We start from the raw sequence: 22,091 nt of genomic DNA on the forward strand, positions 1-22,091 counted from the left end.
GGGTGAGGGCCTGGGCTGTAGTCAGGTGGGAGCAGAGAGGCAGCCTGGCTGTTTGAGGTCGGAGCGATCCCGGGGCCGGCGGGATTCGAGTTGTTGTTTAAATCGGTTTAAAAAGCGTCGGCCCGGGAGGTGGAGGCGGAGGCGGAGGCGGCTCCGGCTCCGAGAATTTTTATTTCCAGTTGGGAGAATCCGTCTTGAGTTCACCTGCGGTTATTTGACAGCTTCTGAATGACTGGTAGCTCGGTAGGGTTTCTGGAGAACACCTTCATCTGGTGGCGCTTTAAAGAAACTAAAGGAGGCCAGTATACAGCGATAGAATATCTTGTCTCGTGGGAATGAGCCCAGACCCTCAGCAGGAAATAAACGAATAAATATGGCCCGGTCAGGAAAACTGAGAGACAGAGCCTTTTGATAGTTGAGGCACTGAACAAAAAACTTAATGTTACTTGAAGATTTAGGTGTCCATGTACACAAATCACTAAAGTCTAGTGCACAGGTAGAAAGAATAATTGAAAAGGCTAATGGAATGTTAGCGTTTATCTCAAGGGGGTTGGAATTCAGAAGTGAGGAAGGGATGCTTCATTTGTACAGAGCCTTGGGAGTACTGCATTCAGTTTTGGGCACCGTACTTAAGGAAAGATATACTGGCCTTGGAAGGGACACAGTGCAGATTCACCAGAATGATAGGGCTTGAAGGGTTAAATCATGAGGACAAGTTGCATTACCTTGGTTGTATTCCCTTGAGTTTAGATGGTTGAGGAGTCATGGCATGAAGTATTTAAAATGATGAAGGGATTTGCTGGGTAGATAGAGAAATAATTGAATTTATGCAAGGTGTCAGGCTTGACTTAGTGGTGCTACTCTCACCTCTGAGTCAGGAGGTCGTGGGTTCAAACCCTATTCCAGAAATTTGAGCATGTAATCCAAGCTGACACTTTTGTGTAGTACCGAGGGACTGCTGTATTGTTGGTGATGTTATTCAGATGAGACGTCAAGGCGAGGCCCTCTTCCCTATCCTGTAGACATAAAAAAATCCCATGGCATTATTTGAAGAAGAGCAGTGGAGTTCTCCTGATGTCCTGGCCAATATTTATCCCTCAACCAACATTAGTAAAACAGATTATCTGGTCATTATCTTATTGCTGTTTGTGGGATCTTGCTGTGTGCAAATTGGCTGCTGCATTTCCTTACATTACAACAGTGACTACACATCCGAAGCACTTAATTGGCTGTCAAGCACTTTGGGACATCCCAAGGTCCTATAGAAATGCAAGTCCTTTCCTTTTTCTTTTCATTGATTTGGTTACAACTGGAGCATTATGTGCAGTTGTGAGTGCTGTATCATAAGAATATTAAAGCCATGCAAAAAGTACAGCAAAAATTCACAAATTATAAAATGAATGTGAAATTATAATTATGAAGAAAGGCTGTGATTTTCTTTTCCCACGAACAAAGGTGATTGAGGGAGGGAGGGGTCTAAGAGATTTTCAAAATGATTGACAGCTTTAAGTGTGTCATTAGTGAAGGTTGTTTCCACTGGCTGGCAGATCTGTGAAAAGGGGGATTAGACTCTTATCAGTCGAAGAACAAGGGGGAAGTTAGAAGTTTTTTTTCCTTACAGGGCTATTAGAACAAGAATGCTTTACCAAAAGTGTAAACAATTTTACAACACCAAGTTATAGTCCAGCAATTTTATTTTAAATTCACAAGCTTTTGGAGGCTTCCTCCTTCCTCAAAAGTGGGTATTGAAGTAGAGACTGTAACATTTTAAGTGGAATTGAATAAATAATTGAAGAGAAAAATATACAAAGATATGATGCAAGATGGAGAAATGGGGTTAGAATAATTATTAAGAATAAGAATGAGCATCAGCACAGGTTTACAAAATACAAAAAATGACATAACAAAAGACCTATTGGTCCATCCAGCCTGTCCCCTGCAGTTGTAATGCCTAGTGCATCATAATACACATAATCCCCACCCACCCTGGAGCTATGTAATCTGGGAGAGGCAACAAACCAGCTTAAAAACTCAAGCCAATTAGGGGGGAAAATTTCTCTCCAACCCCTTAGGTGATCTAAATTGTCCAGGAAACCACCCTGGCTTTGATTAATGTTACAACATACCTATCCCTTATACAAGTTGATCTCCGCCCCAACCAGAAACATGTCCAGTTCTTGCTTGAACTAATTCAGTGTTCATCACATGAGTTGGCAACCTGTTCTACAGACCCACCACTCTGAGAAAAGAAGAACTACCTAGCATCTAACCTATTTATGCCCTTACATAACTTGTAAGAGTGACCCCTGATCCTTCACAACCTATTCAGTTGAAACAATTGGTCTACACAAACTCAATCATCGAGTCCTTTCATCATCTTATAAACTTCAATCAAATCACCCCCAGTACAGAGACCCAGTTCTTCAAGCCTATCTGGGTAATTAAGGTGCTTTAAACTGGGAATTAACCTTGTGATCCTTTTTTGCACCCTTTCCAAAGCCCCAATATCACCCACCATGTGAGGAGACCAAAACTCATCACAGTATTCTAACAGGCCTAACCAAGGTCTTGTACAAGAACAAAATGGTGTGCTTCATTTTATAGTGAATTGTCCTGTAAATACACCCGAGCAACCTATTCACTTTAGTTATCGCTTCTTGGCATTGGTTATGACCGTTAGAGAGCAATGCACTAAAATGCCTTAATGGGCTTAATTTTTTCCTGTGCTGCAATTTTATGATTGTGTTGTGTAAAATTTGAAGGGGTTATGTGTATGGTAATGTCACAAAGTGGCATGAAATGAGTGAAAACAATGAAAAATAATTTTAAATGCTAATTAAAATATAGCCACTTTTGTCCTGACAATGTGGAAAGCAGAGTTTAACATTGACAAAAACCACTGAGTAAATTACTGGTGTATAAGTTTGAGTTATCCTAATGTAGTGAGCTAACATGGGCTGCTAAGAGTACCTTTGCGGCAGTAGCATTGCAATGGGCAAAGCAAGTTTGATACCTCACACTGCTAATTTGGCAATCTAAATGGTGCACTTATAAGTGAAAATGAAAGGGAGAGTCATTTAAAGCTGCTGCCATGCACCTTCTAGTGGCTGTCTGAGATTGGCATTTGTGGAGACCTAAAGGAAATTTTGGATTTAATACTCCCAGAAAAATTACAAACAAATTATCTCTTGTATCTGGACTTGCTTTTTGTGTGTGTGTGCTGACCTTAACTTTCACATTAAACTGTCATGATCTTAAAAAGCCTGTTTACAAAATGAAAATTCATAGCTAAATATCAAAAGTACTTCAAGAGTTATGAAGCCTGGATAATGTTCCCTGACTTGATTATGTAAAAAAATACAAAGTATTCTGCATATTATTGTGTACATATCAAGTCAAAGATTGGAACCTTACCATAGCTCAATGATTCAGTGATCCAGCAGATTCAATTTTGGGCAGCAATGTAAACACAAATTTGTAAGAATAGGAAAAGGCCATTAAGCTTGTAACAACCCTGAGGAGATGGACAGCTCCACCTAGAGGAAGGGGAGAAGGAATTTGCTTATATATGTCAAAACCCAGAAGGTTCTGTAGGGAGAGAAAAGAAAGGCAAAATGCAAACTGCTGTTGCAGTTGCAGACTTGCACCATTGCTGGTATTATTAAATACAGTTTGTTCCATATATATATATATATATAAAAAACTGTGTTTGGAGGTTTGGAAGAAGTTGAAAACCCTGTTATCTGGTGCTTATGTGGGTCTTCACAGGTACAATAAGCCCATCATTTATTTGATAGGCTAATCCCACCGACTTTCTCACTAGCCCTCAATCATTTCTCATTCCAGAAATGTGCCTGATTGTCTCTGGAAACCAGTTATACTGGAGGCTTTAATGGCCTTCCTTAGTAAATGATTTCACTGGTTTATTTGAGTGAAAAAGGTCTGCCAAAAGAGGCTGGTATTACTTCAGTACCTGTAATGTGAGGAAACCTTTGACTATTATCGCAATCATGGTTAGTTTTTTTACTAATGTACTAAGACACATCTCTGCAGGTCACATGCGTATTGAAACCACAGATCATGCAAAATATTCTGAAACTTTGCTTTGGTTGAAAATTAAATTGGTTAAATAAAATGTTATAATTTAAATCTTTAAAAATGTTTCCCACTATAATTTTTGACTATGTTGATGGATATAAAAATATTAGTTAATTTCAGTAGCACTGTAGCTTAATACTGACTTATGTTGCTTGTGATTTATGGATTTTTGCACTCATGAAATAAACCCAGTATTTATAAATCACTAATATTGTTAAATGCATATTTCTGATACGATATTTATGAAGAAGCTTTCAGTTATGATAACGTTGTTTCAAAGCCTATGATAACATCTGTTCTCCTCTGATGAATAGTTTACTGTTTTAATCCTCAACAAATCAATACTGTTGAAGGAGCAATACTTTATTACAAGCAGCAATTAGAAATACGCATTCAATTAAAGCGGTGATTTTTAAATCATAGATGTGGAATATTTCAACAATTTTAATGATCAGGACCGTGCAAAAATACCAAATTTGTGTTGAGGTTCTAGAATATGCTGATTTTTATCCAGTGCCACATATTTAATGACCCAGTTCATAAATAACAACAACTTGCATTTATATAGCACCTTTAACGTAGTAAAATGTTCCAAGGCACTTCACAGTTATCAAACAAAACTTGACAAGCTCCTTTAGACCAGGGAAAACAGATGGAAAACAGCCTCAATAGGGGGCCTCAACAATGTATTAGGCCATTTATTATGATTCCTATTTTTAATGAAGGTATCCTGGGATTCTCTCTGAAGAAAGCATGTTCAACCTGTAGCAAATTCTGCAGGAAGGAAAGTGAGAGAGTCATTGTGAAAATTTAAGCACATTCGGAAGTGTATTAAAAGGATGGTTAGAGGGGAAAAATTAATCTTGAAATTAGCATAGTTTCAGACACTAAACACATTCTTTCAGTGCTATAAGAATAAGAGGGCAGTCAGAAAAGTGGTGAGAGTACTAAAGGATGCTAACAGCTGAAATGAATGAGAATATAAAATGATATATTGACCACTATCTCCAAGTATTCACTAGAGAAGACATGCTCTGTATTATCATAGATAATCCAAGTAGGATTAATGACTGACATAATTTAAGGTGAAGGTCCTGTACAGACCAGAATGACTAAAAACAAACAAATCCCCAGGGATGGATGGTATTGATCCAAGGGGACTAAGAGAAACAATGGATGAAATCTCTTGGTGTAGACGGCTATCGTGAAAGAAATGAGGACAGTGTGGAGCTTCTGCAAGATTGGAAACAAGCTAATGTGGTACCCATTATAAAAAACGGTGACAAAACAGACACAGGCAATTACAGATATCATAGTCTTGTGTCAATACTGGATTATTGGGTAAACTTGAGGATTGCCTGTATTATAATTGCATAGTTAACAACAAAAATGAGGGAGACTGGGGGTGGTGGTGGGAGAGGGAGACTGGGGATCGCGGGGGTCGGGGGGGGGGGGGGGGGGGAAGAGGGAGACTGGGGATCGCGGGGGTCGGGGGGGGGGGAAAGAGGGAGACTAGGGATTGCGGTTCGGGAAGAGGGAGACTGCTGGGGCTCGCGGCTCAGGAAGTTGGAGACTGGCGGTCGGGGTCGGGGGTGGGGGGGGGAAGAGGGAGTTGGGGTGATGGGGAAAGAGTAAGATGGGAGGTTGTGGAGAGGGGGAGACTAGGAGGGATGGGGAGAGGGGGAAACAGAGTGGAGAGGGAAATGGGAGAGGGGCTTGGGGGAAAAGAGAGGGATGATCAAGGGATGTGGGGCCTCAGGCTGGGGTCAGAGAGGGAGATGGGACTGGGGCTTGTGTGGGGGGAAAAGAAAGGGAGACTGGGGTATGGGGTGAGCATGAGTCCCTGCATTTCCTACAGCCAGGAGCAGCAGCAAGTTCATGAGTGGGAGTGGTGCTGAGAAAGGAGCAGCCAATAAAGGGGTGTGAAACCTGGGGATTTTATTTTGTGTAAACAGTGAAAGATTATTTCCAATGGTGGGCTAATTGGGAACAAGGGGACGGAGACTAAGGATTCTCACTGAAAGAACCAACGGGGAAGGGAGAAGGAAGGTTCTTAAACTGAGGATTATTAGACCATGAGATGCTTCACCACAAGTGCTTAATGAGGTAGAGACTCGAACATAATTTTAAAGGGAATGGGATAAATATTTGAAAAGGAGGAATGTAAAAGGACCTGGGGGGGAATGGGGTTACGGGAGAGACTGCCAACACTAGCAAAGGCACTGGGGGCCGAATTCTATGAAAACTTTCCTTTATTGAGTCCGAGCCCACAAAGTGGTTTAGAAATGTTGGTGCTGAGCTGCGTTTAGGATGATGTGACCTGTGAGAAATGTCCCAAACTCTGAGCCCGCTGCTCTTTGTGCAATATCTCAGTTTAGTTCAGGTCGGTCTGTGCTAACTGCTTTTGTCGTATGAAGTCCAAATAAAGATTGACTGACTGAGACTTCCAGTTCACACACAACCTGAGCCCAAACCAGTGTCCACGTAGATGGGAGAGATCGGGCCTATTTAAAGTGGTATCAAATGGGGAGACTGACCGCACCTTGTGCAGTGCTGGGGGGTTTCTGGCTGTAGTTTCAGGGTATCGGTGGGCTATAGGATTACTACTAGTTTATAGATAGGATAGCGGGGCATTTCACCTTTTACAACAAGTTACATATAGACGATCAGTGAATTATTGTTGACTTGGTTATAAGGGAAATCTGAGTGTTACCAGTATTACTATTAGTTATCGGTACAGTTCCAGTGAGTTACTATTAGTTAGTGGTGGAATCAAAGTTCCTTGCACCTCTGGTTTTCCTTCTTGCGAATCCCTCCCCCACCTTCAGTTTCCCCCATTTTCCACCCTCGGTTTCCCTTCTTTACCTGTTCATGGGTGGCCTCCTGGTTCTTGGAACTTCTCGCACAACAGCTGCTGGCGCGAAACCATGAGCAAAGATGCTCAACTACAGGGGATCTAATATTTATAAGGTAAATGCAAAAACATTTGTAGACTTCACATGGTCAGAACATCAAATGATCAAACCTCCAGGAATGCCTCCGATCAGAGTTCGCAACCCTAGGAAGAGCCAAGGATGGATTCTTGGGTGGGTGGCGGGTCTCCAGAAGTGATGGTGTGGGAGCAGGAAGAGAAGCCATTGGCAACGACCAGATAGGTAAGTGTGGAACCATGGAGCTGGACAATGGAGGAGAGGCTGCTTTACAACTGGAATTAGTGGAAAAACTGCTAAGTTTTTTTTAAAAAGGTTCGTCTAATTAAAACCGGAGTCTCAGCATTGAAGTTCATTCAGCACTTTGATGATCCTTGTAATTATTACCGTGTTTGGATAATTCGTATATGATTGACAGGTGCCATTTGGATTGGCCCCGCCCCAATGCACATTGCGCATGTTTGCTGCTGCTGTCTTTGTCCTTTCCTAATGAGCTCCGGGTGGCGCGGACGCTGCCGGAGTTGCAGTAAAAAAAATTAAACAAAAAACACTTGTTAGCGGGGGTTTCGCGCGCTCTGTGAATCGAGTTTTATTTACACTTGGGAGTTGGCGTCTACAAATCTCCTGAATCGGGAGCGGAGGTAAGCGGCGGGTTTTGGTTTGCAGTGACGAGCAGGAGGTAGTTTGAGAGCCCGGACTGGCCCGAGTGAAGCGCTGTGGGGAGACGGGAAAAGCCGCCATCTCGGGGGAGGGGGGCCGAGCTGATTAACTGGCCCACCGTTGAAAACGTTCCCGCCGGTACACGTGTGCAGCACAGATGTTCCGCGTCAACATCAAACGTATTTTTATTTTTGGTTTGATGCAATGACTTTTATTTCGGGTCTGATGCTGATGATTCAACGACGTACCGTATATTGTGTGTGCATTTTATGCTTCCGGCGTGCAGGATAAGTTGGATGATGCGCCATTACAGCAACCAGTATTAATAAGACACAATCAGTAAATGCATCATGTCACACTAAGGACTTTATTTTATATAAAACGAATGGTTGGAATAGTCAAGTCTAGATGGATCACAATTGCTGAAAAATCATGAGATTTTTCAGAATTTCTGAATTCTTCAATCACTGTGTATTTGGTGTATGATTGAAGATGATGGAATCATAGAATCTTATAACACAGAAGGAGGCCATTCGGCCCATCGTTCCTGATCTTTGAAAGAGCTATCCAATTAGTCCCACTCCCCTGCTCTTTCCCTGTAGCCCTATAAATTTTTACCCTTCAAGTATTTATCCAATGTCCTTTTGAAAGTTACTATTGAATCTGCTTCCTTCACTCTTTCAGGCAGTGCATTCCAGATCATTACAACTCGCTGCATAAAAACATTTTTTCTCATCTCACTTCTGGTTCTTTTGCCAATTATTGTAAATCTGTGTCCTCTGGTTACCAACTCTTCTGCCACTGGAAACAGTTTCTCCTTATTTACTCTATCAAAACTGATCATAATTTTGAACACCTCTATCAAATCTCCCCTTAACCTCTGCTCTAAGGCGAACAATCCCAGTTTCACAAGTCTCTTCATGTAATGTCTTCCATGCTAGTAAATCTCCTCTACACCCTCTCTAAAGCCTTGACATCCTTCCTAAAATTGGCCACAGTACTCCAGCTGGGGTCTAACCAGTGTTTTGTAATGGTTTAGCATAACTTCCTTCTATTAATAAAGCCAAAGATCCCATATACTTTTTAAACAGCCTTCTCAATTTGTCCTGTCACCTTCAAAGATTTGTGTACAAACACCCCCAGGTTTCTCTGCTCCGACACCACCTTTAAAATTGTACCATTTAGTTCATATTGCCTCTCCTCATCCTACCAAAATGAATCACTTCACACTTCTCTGTGTTAAATTTCATCTGCCATGTGTCTGCCCATTTCACCAGTCTGTTACTATCCGCCTCACTGTTTACCACATTTTGAAGTTTTGTGTCTTCTGCAAACTTTGAAATTATGCCCTGTATACTCAAGTCCAGGTCATTAATATATATCAAAAAGAGCAGTGGTCCCAATACCGACCCATGGGGGTTACCAGGGCACACTTCCCTCCAGACTGAAAAACAGCAAGCTGTTCACCACTACATCTTCCTTTTGGATCCCACGTACTCTGAGTTAAAATATGCAAGGCCGGTTCTTTAATATGAACAATTGTTTCTAAATACAGTAATATTTGGTGTGGGAACTTAGTGTTCAGAGTTTAAAGCTGCATCAGGTGTACAGAGTTTAAAGCTGCATCAGTTTATATTCTTTGCTGTTTCCAGTGCCCATCAGCCCACTTTGGCAACCTATTCAAAATGCCAGCTGCAGAAGACCACAGTCAGATAATCCGAGAGGTATGGGCAAATAACCTGGAAGAAGAGATGAGAAAAATTCGCCTGATTATTCAGAAATACAACTATATAGCTATGGTAAGTGTTTGTGAACCATGGGACAGAGTGGTCGAATTTTGACTACCTGATATCCTACTGCTGTAAATGGAGTGAAACAAACAGGTTATGAACTGAAAATAAGTATTGTCCTGTAAGAATTTTGACATTATGTATTTATCTGATAAAATTTGATTATGTGTATGTTTTGGGGAGACAGTAGAAGATAATAAAGCAGAGAGTGGAGTCCAAGCAATTCATAATTGAGGAGGTAAAAAAAAATAGACGGAAGAGTTAGTCTAGGCTGGAAATCTAATGCCTAGCTTTGAACTGGTACTGAAAAAAGCCTGGGAATACCTTACCTTGCCTGTTAGAAAGGGATGGTGAATGCATGGATCGGAAACTCAATTGGGAAAATAAGTAACTTAAAAAGGTTCTGAATTTGAAAATTTGTCAATTAAGGATGAGAAGAGGTATTTGTTTCCAAGAAAAATTGTTATACGTACAGTTTCCTACAATGAGGAAAGAGGAAAAAAAACTTGCATTTATATAGCACCTTTCACGACCTCAAAGTTCCAAAGTGGCTTCACATCCAATGAAATGCTATTGCAGTGTTGTAATGCGGGGCAACGTGGTAGTGAATTTGCATACAACAAGGTCCCTTAAACAACAATGGGATGAATTATAAATCTGTTTTAGTGATGTTGGTTGAGGAATAAATGTTGGTCAGAACACTGGGAGAAATTCCCGCTCTTCTTTGAATGGTGACTTGGGATCTTTTACGTCCACCTGAGAGCACCCCCTCAGTGCTGCACTGAATTGTCAGCTTGTATTATCTGCTCAAGTCTCTGGAGTGGGGCTTGAACCAATGACCTTTTGACTAAGAGATGAGAGTGCTACCAGTTTTTTAAAAAAGAACTGGGAGTAAATCCTTTATTCCTGTTCCTTCCTACTCAGTTTTTGACGGTATCCCAGAAAACTAAAAGGGCACATTGTTTGCATATTGCTAGAAAAACCGAGTAAGACCCAAGGGGCAAGATTGCAATAATTCCTTATTTCTTCTTCCTCGCACAAGAAAAATCACTTTTGACAAAGGAAATCAGAAATGCTTTTGTTGTTTACTATGGTTATTAGTAGTTGGTGTGCCTTGGTACTGCAAAACATCAAATACATAATGCCGGTGCTATACTATTTGATGATTTAGGGTGTACAAAGCATCCACGATTACCTGCACAAGTTTCTGATGATGCCTGCACCACTGGGCAAGGGGAATTTCTCTGGAGATTGAATAAGGAGAGGCAAATTATTTTTCAATAACATGAAAAGAGTACTCTCTCTATATTCTCAGGGGCGAATTCCAAACCCTTTTGGGCTGGTACTCTGTCGTTAACTAGGCCTAAATTCGGAACTTCAAACAATTTTTCTTATTTTCTGTCCATTCTAGGATTGTATGTTAATAATCTTACCTTGCACCCAGCTTTTTTTATTTTGCATTCCCTAAAGTGTCTACCCCTAACAAACTATCCAGTGGAAATAGTTTAAATCTTCCCATACTGTTTATTGTGACAAACAAAAGTTGGATTAGCCCTGAAATCTGATCTTCAAGTATCAACTAATTAATCACTGCAAGGATAATTAGTGGCAGTGAGAAACAGATGCTGATTTGGAGGTGTGACAATATGATAGAAGATTTTTGAGCACAAGTAAACATGGAATGGGAAATAGTCATTTGGTACACCAAGTGTGTTCCTTCTATACACAATATACTTTCTACCACGCATTTAAACTCCTTGAGGAAAGCGCTGCACATATGCTACCTGTTCCTAAAGATAATTAAATGAAACTCCAGAATATTTATCTGTTCTTGCATCTCCACTATTCATCCTAGGCCTGTTAACGCCCACACCTGTAATTCCAGCAGCGTAGAAATTATAGCAAAAGCAAAACACCGTGGATGTTGGAAATCTGAAATAAAAACAGAAAATGATGGACACCAAGCAGCAGGTCAGGCAGCTTTTGTGGAGAGAAACAGAGTTAACTTTTCAGGTCAATGACCTTTCATCAGAACTGCAGGTCGATGACAGTTCTGCTGAAAGGTCATCGACCTGAAATGTTAACACTCTTTCTCTCTCCACACATCCTGCCTGACCTGGGTGTTTTCCAGCATTTTCTGTTTTCATCAGCATAGAAACAATCATATTCTTTGAAGAATTTTGATCTCTTTCTATATCCAAATTGTTTTTGCAGGAATTAACTGGTATAGCATCAGCTTCTTTTGCTGGCAGATTTGTCCACATATTCACTGCTTTGGGGGAAAAAAAATCACCTTCCTTACAAGCATTAGATTCATTTTGAATCTGACTCAGTTTCACTGTGTCATCTTTTTCTACATTCATAGTTCAAAACTGCTTACATTTTTTATCAAGACCTGGACCCTGCATTTCCCCACCTGCCCCTCCATCTTTTCTACAATAAAAACAAGCTTGGCTCTGCTATTCTCTCCTTGTTACTTGTGTCTGTCCATTATTATTATTGCTGTTCAATGCATTAACGTTGTTTTCAATGTATCTACCCAAAATTTCAGACAGTATTACAAATATGACCACACTGGTGATTTTTTTTCTTCTGCCTCCTCTCCAGCTGCTTACTATGCTATTCCCACAAGCACATGTTTTTGACATTTTTATTGAAATTCTTGTCCTTTCCCCCCCTCTGCCTTTTTATGGTTGTACATCAGGGGTGGAATGCAACATGGGAATGACCAGTACTGAAGCTGCCCAACAGTATGAATGGGCAGCTATACAGACTATCCATTATGGATTTGGAACTGGATCCAGGATAACAGCACTGGGTCTCGGCATAAATGAGACGTGAGACTGTTCTGTGCTCCGTTAACAATATTTAACTTTCACTCTCATTTCACGAGCTGTTTGATTTTATCTCCCTTGGGTCATCAATTTACCGAGATTTTTTTCAAAGTTGTATTAATAATTGATCAACTATGATGTGTTCCATATTTGATCTTTTATAGGATACAGAGTTTCCTGGTGTTGTGGTAAGACCAATTGGAGAATTCCGTAGCACTGTAGATTACCAGTACCAGCTTCTGCGATGTAATGTGGACTTGCTGAAAATCATCCAGCTCGGATTGACTTTCATGAACGAAAAAAACCAGTACCCTCCTGGAACCTCCACCTGGCAATTCAACTTTAAATTCAACCTCACGTAAGTACAAATAACTTTGCCCAATTGTATGTATCATGTTTTTTTTTCCTTTACCTTCTTTCCCCATCTCTCGTGAATGCTTGACTTGTTGATTTTATTAGTGCTGGTCACCCTCTAGTATCTCATCCAAGTGGTCATTATTCAATGAACTATTTGACTATATGGCCCTTACAGCTGAGCTCTATCCCAGAAGTTCTTGCCCAGTGTCATGCACGTGCAGTTCCAGCAGGGTTTGCTGGATAGTGATCAGGAGCAGGACTCCATTTCCCCCAATCCTATGGTGCTAACGCCAATTATGGTACCCGACTGCCACCCTGGGTGGGATTGATTAACTCTTCATAGATTTGGCTCATATATGGTACCGTCCTGGTCTCTGTGGTACAGTTATTCACTGGATAAACTTACTGAGTCATTGGGGGTACCTTCATGCATTTTAACAGGATAACATTTAATTTCTTTAAAGTGATCCAGTTTCAAAATCTTATTTTATAATTAGTAACTGTTGTCTACAGAACTTTTTACTGCAGTGATTATTCTTTTATGTGGCAATTGTATAATGGGTGATACAACCTATTCATGGGTTACTTACTTTTACGGAAAAATAACTAGATAAAATTTGAGTTTTAGTATCAATCGAATGGTCATTGTTAATTTTACAGGTCACAATAGAGAGGAAAAACACACTTTAAGAATTTTTTTTTTAAAGGGAGGACATGTACTCTCAAGACTCGATAGATCTGCTGAGAACTTCTGGGCTCCAGTTCAAAAAACACGAAGAAGAAGGGATTGAAACCTCTTATTTTGCAGAGTTGCTGATGACATCTGGGGTCGTGCTGTGTGATAATGTTAAGTGGCTTTCGTTTCACAGGTTGGTCCCTGCAATTAAAACGGAGCTTTTGACATTGATTTATGTCATTGACCTGATCATGTGCTTTTTTTCCCATATTTCTCTTCTTTTTCTCCTCTCCTGAAGACACTGGTTCTTGCTGAAATACAGTTCAACAGGCACCAGCCGCCATCTGGTCCCTCTGATGGTTGGCCATTCTTCATGTGAGCTTAAACAAACTGTAGGCAGGCAATTTGATTGTTGAAGCCATCATAGCTGTGCTAGATTTTGTATCCACACATGCAAGGATGACTAGGAAAATGATCAGGAGTTGACACCTTGTTTGGTCTTCTCCCAATACTTGCTCTCCTGTTCATGGCTGAAAAGTAGTTTCGATAAGTAGACCAAGTCCCTGCTGATCCTTTCTCAGAACAAAATGTTAATTATTTTTAACACTCAAGTGGACAACATGTGAACTGACACTTATTGGCATCCTAATAATCTTTTTTGATAATTGATAACAATTAGAAAAAACAACTTCTGTCTCTGTGGTTGAAATGGAATCAGCATATGAATCCTTGTCAATCTATCAAGGAACCTACAATTTGATTGACAAGGGATCAAAGGTGACTGGGGTTTTGACTCAGGCATACTGTCTGTGGCAGTGATTAGTATGTTTTATATGTGTTTTATGGATCAAAAACTCTTATTGTCACACCCTGTATTTTTCCATTGTCCCTGTTTACGGATGCTGAGGCCAATTGTAGCAACTTCATTGCTGTCCTGGCTGAGCTTAGCTAATTCAGCACAGACCAAGGATTGAACCTGTAGGCTAAGTGACATGTCTGATCCTGCACTTACCACCTGAGCCACTCGAGCAACCAAGTGCTTTTAACTCGAGGCAAGAAAATCAAAATTGCATGTATTGCTTTATATTTTTGAAATTCCCTTCAGGAAGAGCTGGAGTTGGATATTAACTTCCATCTGTAGCTAGACCCCCATTTCCCTGGCAATGAATTGTCCACAGTCTTGCTAACCCACCCCTCCACCAATCCCTTTATTAACGTAGGGCCGGTCTTCAACATATGCTTACCTTTCTGAGATTTTTTTTAATGCATTGAATTGCACATGGTGACTGTGAAGCTGAAATCCTTTTTAAATTTCTACAAACTGTTGCAAACAGAATGCTTCCTTTTAAGACAGCTGACCAGTGATTTAGAATTAATACCCCAAGTTGACATTCCCCAGAACACCTCAAGTTGCAATTCTCAAACACTAGCAAATTACTTTGCTGCATAGTAAAAGAGAGGATTTGTTTTCTGTCCCATATGCTGGAGTAGTTCATATTTGTGAGGAATTATGCTGAGGAAGTTTTTTGTAGGAGAGTTTATATTAGAATTGATATGTATCACTCATAAACCTTTATGTACTAAAGCAAGGAAGTTATGCTAAACCTTTATAAAACACTGGTTCGGCCTCAGCTGGAGTATTGTGACCAATTCTGGGCACCATACTTTAGGAAGGATGTCAAGGCCTTGGACAAGGTGTAGAGGAGATTTACTGGAATGGTACCAGGGATGAGGGACTTCAGTTACATGGAGAGACTGGAGAAGCTAGGATTGTTCTCCTTAGAGCAGAGAAAGTTAAGAGGAGATTTGGTAGAGGTGTTCAAAATTATGAGGGGTTTTGATCGAGTAAATAGGGAGAAACCGTTTCCACTGACAGGAGGGTCACCAGAGGGCACAGATTTAAGGTAATTTGCAAAAGAACCAGAAGGGAGATGAGAATTTTTTTTTTACACACAGTGAGTTATGATAAGAACATAAGAAATAGGAGCAGGAGTAGGCCAATCGGCCCCTCGAGCCTGCTCCGACATTCAATAAGATCATGGCTGATCTGATCCTAACCTCAAATCCAAATTCATGTCCAATTTCCTGCCCGCTCCCCGTAACCCCTAATTCCCTTTACTTCTAGGAAACTGTCCATTTCTGTTTTAAATTTAAATTTGATCCAGAATGCGCCGCCTGAAAGGGTGGTGGAAGCAGATTCAGTGGTAACTTTCAAAAGGGAATTGGATAAATACTTGAAGGGGTAAAAATTGTATGGCTATGGGGAAAGAGCAGAGGAGCGGGACTAATTGAATAGCCCTTCCAAAGAGCCAGCACAGGCACAATGGAAAATTTGGCTGCCTCCTATGCTGCATGATTCTTTGATTCAATGTGGGTTTGCAGTTCCCCACATGGCTGAGATTGAGAAATTGCTTTTTTGGAGATGCTGAGTGGAGATTGGTTGCCACTTGAGGGGAACCTCAGAAAATCCAACAGCTTTTGCATACGTACTACTTAACAGTTGGAGAAAGGCATTAGCAGAGACTTCCCTACCCTCTCAGCTAAGGATTCATATGTAGCCTTTGGAGAAAATGTGGGGGGAGGCGGGAAAGGGAACCTCCCATCAGTGATCTTTATTTTAATAATCTTTGAGACCTCTATTAGTTCTTTTGTTCTTGTGGCATGAGTAGATTTTTTTTTTAAAAACTTGAAACTTTTCATTCTAACCATCAAACTGTGCAGTTCTAAAATATGAAAATTGTATTAAGCCTGAGAAATTTGTGTTTGGTGCAGTGGTTATGACTTTGGCTACTTGATTAAACTTCTAACCCACTCACGACTACCTGAAGAAGAGCAAGAGTTCTTTGATATCCTGCATTTGTTCTTTCCTGCTATCTACGATGTGAAGTACCTGATGAAAAGCTGCAAAAACCTTAAGGTACTTGTGTGAAATTGAATTTAAATTGCATGTTTTCTGGTTGTGTTTGGTATCTCAATTGAACAACAGTAAGAGCAGTAATAATGAAGAAAAGTGCTCTGATGTAGCAGGTGTACTTTTAATCTCACTGACGTCATTACAAGTAGGTTCACATAGTAAGACTTTTGTGTCAATGCGCATGTGTCTGGATGTCAGCGTTTTACAAAAATTAGGGAAATAATCATTGACTAAAATTGTTGTACTTCCATCAGATAAGTTTCTTGTCAAGATTAAAATTAAAGATTTATTATGTATGCAATGAGGAAGTCTCTAGTTTAAGTCAAGCATAGTGATTCATTTCATAAGAAATAGAAGCAGGAGTACACCATATGGCCCCTCGAACCTGCTCCGCCATTCAATAAAATCATGATGTGGAGATGCCGGTGATGGACTGGGGTTGACAATTGTAAACAATTTTACAACACCAAGTTATAGTCCAGCAATTTTATTTTAAATTCACAAGCTTTCGGAGGCTTCCTCCTTCCTCAGGTGAAGGAAGGAGGAAGCCTCCGAAAGCTTGTGAATTTAAAATAAAATTGCTGGACTATAACTTGGTGTTGTAAAATTGTTTACAATAAAATCATGGCTGATCTTTGACCTCTACTCTATTTTCCTGCTCGATCCCCATATCCCTTGATTCCCTTAGAGTCCAAAAATCTATAGATCTCAGTCTTGAATATATTCAACAACTGAGTATCCGCAGCTCTCCGGGATAGAGAATTCCAAAGATTCACCACCCTCTGAGTGAAGAAATTCTTCCTTATCTCAGTCCTAAATGTCCGACACCTTATCCTGAGACTCTGTCCCCTAGTTGAAGACTCTCCAGCCAGGGGAAACATCCTCTTGGCATCTACCCTGTCAAGCCCTCTTAAAATCTTTTATGTTTCAATGAGATCACCTCTCATTCTTCTAAACTCCAGAGAATATGGGCCCATTCTACCCAATCTCTCCTCATAGGACAACCCTCTCATCCCAGGAATCAATCTAGTGGCTTTTTCTTGCAGGTGCAGGAGTGCTTCTCCCAGCTCCACATTAAAACCACGGGCTAGCCACAGCTTGTGCCTCCCTCTCCATCCCCCCACTGCCACCACTCTCCCGTTCGCTGTCTCCTCCCACTTCTGGTGAAGCAGCGGCCCGAATTTCAAATGGTCTTCACTGGTGATCTGCATAAGGACACCCAGCAGGCACCTGTAGCTTGCTGGTCTGATGTAAACGAGGCCTTAGGCCTACCCGTTCCAGCGCAGGGGTCGTACATCCCCTGCGCCCAGTTCTCGTCGGTAGGTCGACACAAACCAATTTCTAGGCCAGTGGCTTCCTAATCACCCTCTCTTCTAACCCAAAGAAGAGTGTTATCAAACTTAAATTCTGCAGCAGCCATCTAGTCTGAAATTAAGCAGCCATACTTAATAGTTAGTGGACTTTTTTCACAGGGTGGTCTACAAGAAGTTGCTGAACAGCTTGAGCTGGAGCGAATTGGACGGCAGCACCAGGCAGGCTCAGACTCACTGCTGACGGGCATGGCTTTCTTCAGAATGAGGGAGGTATGAAAGTGACAAATGTTACAGCAAATTAGTTAAAAATAAATTGATCAACTGTTCAACTCCTTTTTCATGGCAAGAAAAATCCTGTACAGGTTGCAGAAAATAAATGCTTTAAGTAATGCAGAGTAATTTTTTTCCTACTTTTACTTGTTTTTCCGTCTTTCCAATTCTGTACCATACAACCCTTAACTTATATTTTGCAGCATGTTATTTATGCTCATCTGGATGAGTAAGGACGGTGCTAGAACACATGCAGACTATTAAATAGACAAAAGCAGCAGCCAAATCCCACAAACAGCAATGGCATAAATAACCAATGAACCTGTTTTCTGGTGGTATTGGTTGAGGGAGGAATGTTGACTGAGACATCAAGATAACTCAACTTATCTCGGGCACAGCTGGCTGATGCCATTTTAATATGAAGTTACCCTATTTAAAACTATATGAAACCAAAGGCAAAAGATCCAATTTTTGTCTGTATAGTTAGAAGAGGGTAAAAGAGGACACATAATAACTAAATAAAATGGAGCCATTTTAAAAAAAATACACATCTGGCCAGGCTACATCCAAATCCTAAGTGTGAGATGAAGGGACTGTTGTAACACACAGTGTCGTGCACAGCAGGCTTTCGTTCCATTTATTTTTGGGTGGACAGGTATGAGGCCTACAATGTTCCTGATTGGCTCAGTGCTGGTCAGCACAAAGGATGCTGGGAGCCTACACAAAGTGCAAGGCTTATTAAGGCCATAAAAATATTTAAATTGGGGATTTCAGTATTAGGTGACTGGAGTGCCTATGTAGTGCACTAGTTGTCAAGTGCCCGTTCCTAATGGTCTCTGAAGGGGAGACCTGGTAAACAGAAGCATTTTATGCTTTGGGGCCCCTTGCTCACTTATGGCTACTTAAATTACAACCTCGTCTGTATTTTGGCTTCCCTTACTGAAACAAAAATGTTACTGCTCTAGGGGTAGCCAATAGGCCTTCACTGGCTGCTGCTGCCCAAAATTTTGCACCAACCCCAGTGCTCCTGGCGAATTGATTGCTACATACTCGCGTACTGTCAAAATATTTAGATTAGCTGACCTCGCATTATGGGGTGAGGTTACTCATTTGTGCACAGGAGTTCTATTATGAACCCCATACCTCCCAGTGTTGGCTGTTGCTGTAAATGCATCCTAAATATTTATACTTTTATTTCTCAGTTATTTTTTGAAGACAACATTGATGACACAAAGTACTGTGGACATTTGTATGGTCTTGGATCAGGTTTAACTAACAACCACAATGGGACAGCTGGTACATCTGAAGAAGAAACCAACAGCAAACAGCACTGACCACAGCTGATATGTTTTACTGAACCTTGATGTTTTTAACAGACATTTTACTACAAAATGAGTATTCTTCTCCTGGCACAAATTTTGGAGATGTTTGGCAGTGTACTATCCAGAGGAATTAAACATGGGTGCTTTTTTAAAAAAAAACATTTTTGCCATTTAACATTTGTAAATGCTGAAAAGTTCCTGATTATTTTCTAGATCAGTAGAAGGCATGGGAGGGAAGCCACACTTTAGGCTAATCTGCAATGGTCCAGCAGGGCAATAGTGATGATCCTTTGGGTTGTATCCTGAAATATGTTTATTTTCTCTCTTTTCTTTTTCTCTATTTCCTCTCTCTTCCTTCACTTTCTTTCTGTCTTCTCTACGTCTCTTTCTTTCTCCTGTCCTCTTGATCAGGTGAATTTAGTAATAAAAATTACACATCACAAATGTTTTGCTGGCTTTGTGGAGTGCTGGGCCATAACACCATGGACTTGTGCATAGTGGTAACCTTTGTGTATTTTTATAAGAATTATTTACATATCCATGCCTAAAAAACATTTTTTTTACTGGTAGACTGTTGTGGGTGCAAAATAGTGGCTTCAGGAATAGCTTTTCTTTTAGTTAATGTTTATCCTGCGGTGGTGTTCATATAGCATTTTAATGGCATCTAGGGTGGAATATTCCTCTTCGACTGGAAGGGAAAATTCAGGACCCAGTAGCACTGTAGAAACCCCAAATCATCGTTGTCCTGTTCAATTGACTTAAACAATTAAAAGCAGGAATTTCAGCCGGGGGATTGAACTTGTTTTATGGTAGTACTGTCCTGTTGTTAATCTTCAACATAAATGAGTTCATTTAAAACGAGTTGTTCTTGTTTACGCTTTTATCAAATACCTGTTATTAAAGTTATAATTAATCCTGTTTAAAAGGAAGAAAATAGAATTAAGATTTTTTTTTACTTTAAATTTTTTAACAGGAAACTGTAGCTCTTGCTCTCATTTTCATCATCTGAGTATCAAATATAAGTATCCCTTTGTTAAAAGTAAATATAACTTTGCAATTGTGTACTATTACCATTCAAAGTATGTATCCCGAACCTGACTGACTTGAAATGTGATATTTGATGGCAGTTAGGGCCTCATCTTCCAACATGAACTGGATTGGATGCCTAGAGCAATGATCTTTTTGTTGTGGTATGATTAATGACTGCATTACTGATACCAGAAGAATCATAAATTGAACCAATGTCTCATTGGTTAAAGATTACAGTTTTGCTTTAAAATGATTTGAGTGAAACTAGGCCTTCGTACTGTTACTTTCACTTTTAAAGTGAGGAATCCGCTCAAACCTTTTCACGTTGCTTTGAAGGGGGTCTGTTGATGGAAGTATTTTTAAATGTAAAATGCTTCATTTACTTCATACATTGCTTAATTTGCTCCAACTTGCAAAAATGAATCTGGATGTAAAAAGCTGCTGCAGGACCTAGCGATTGATACTTCACGAGAGATTGGGGTCAATTAGTTTTAAGCACTTTCCTCTACAGAAATCTTCTTTTAAGAATTGGTTGTATTTATTTTAGTACTTTGGTGATGATGCAAGCTGTCCAAACTTCTTAAAAAAAAAATGGAACCAATGTATTTTAAATAAATTTGTAAATTAAAGATTTGTTTCATACAAGCACGAGATGTGTAATCTTTTGTCTTTGGAGGTGTAGCTTGGCGACAAAGAATAGCATATCATGACAATGTCTGCTTCACATCCATACAGACTTCATTGTATGGTGGATGTTATTTTTGTACATAGTTTGGAGTTGCAGAATGTAAGTATTTTTCTCCTCCCCTTTGTAAAGCACCATGGGATATTTTCTGTTAAAAGTTGTGATTTAAATGCGAGTTGATGTTTGCCACTTAATTTTTGTTCACTCTGTAATTGTGTGTCCACAACTTCCCTTTTGCTTTTTTTGTCTTCACATGTGGTCTAAATTACTCAGCCCATATGTATTTTTGTGTCATCTGCAAATTTAAGAATTGTACCATCTATGTCCTCATCAAAATCATTATTGAAAATGATGAACAATTTAATTCATTTCAATCACACTACAAATTCTGAACAGTTACATTGTGTGCTCTACCAGAATCAAGGTGCACTTGATCAGGCAATAAGCTAGACCAACAATCATGGAAGCTGTGCTTTAATGCCCTTCAAATTGTGTATGTTAAAGTGACTGTTTGTACTGCAAGTGGAGGCATTGTGTACTAATGTACACAAATGCAAAATGCTTAATTGTATGAGAAGTGGGCCCACTTTCCAGTATGGTCAATGGGTCCATGTTGACCAATCACTTGCCTCCATTCAGACTTTGAAAGGTGGTATGGCAGGTTGGACCTTTTTGGTTGTCTATGTAACTTTCTGTGATAGAACATGTGGTAGCCACAGTAGTGTTTGAAGTGAAATCATCATTATAGTGCCACTCTTGCTTCGGAGTCAGGAGATTGTGGGCTCAAGCTCCATGTCTGGATTTGAGCACATACTCTAGGTTGACATAGTGTTGCATTGTTGGAGGCCCAGCCTCTCAGATACAACATTAAACTGAGACCTATCTATTTATTAAGGTAGACACAAAAGGGTCCAAAAATGATGAGTGAATTCTGGTGTCCTGGCCAATATACATCAGTCAACTACTACCACCAAAACAGATGAATGGTCATTTATCTCATTACTGTTTGTGGGACCTTGCTGTGTGCAAATTGGCTGCTGCCTTTGCCTACAAACTAACAGTGACCACACATTTACATAAGAACATAAGAAATTGGAGCAGGAGTAGGCCAATCGGCCCCTCGAGCCTGCTCCGCCATTCAATAAGATCATGGCTGATCTGATCCCAACCACAAATCTAAAGAACACAAGAAGTAGGAGCAGGACCCGGCCAC

At 40.3% G+C, this 22,091-nt stretch overlaps 1 protein-coding gene across 2 annotated transcripts; it reads left to right on the top strand.

Annotated features, from left to right (window-relative positions):
- Positions 1–20,841, top strand: cnot8 (CCR4-NOT transcription complex, subunit 8). Of its 2 annotated transcripts, none has more exons than XM_067996243.1 (7): positions 1–25; positions 9,341–9,487; positions 12,477–12,670; positions 13,377–13,538; positions 16,118–16,262; positions 17,732–17,842; positions 19,045–20,841. In XM_067996243.1, the coding sequence occupies exons 2-7, from the start codon at positions 9,374–9,376 to the stop codon at positions 19,174–19,176; spliced, it is 858 nt and encodes a 285-aa protein (XP_067852344.1). In that variant the 5' UTR covers positions 1–25; positions 9,341–9,373; the 3' UTR covers positions 19,177–20,841. The 2 variants fall into 2 exon arrangements, with proteins under 2 accessions (XP_067852344.1, XP_067852345.1); XM_067996244.1 differs by lacking the exon at positions 1–25 and adding an exon at positions 7,523–7,669.
- The last annotated feature ends 1,250 nt before the right edge of the window (positions 20,842–22,091 follow it).

The sequence above is a fragment of the Heptranchias perlo genome, chromosome 14 (genome assembly GCF_035084215.1).
Source record: "Heptranchias perlo isolate sHepPer1 chromosome 14, sHepPer1.hap1, whole genome shotgun sequence".
Taxonomy (NCBI): domain Eukaryota; kingdom Metazoa; phylum Chordata; class Chondrichthyes; order Hexanchiformes; family Hexanchidae; genus Heptranchias; species Heptranchias perlo.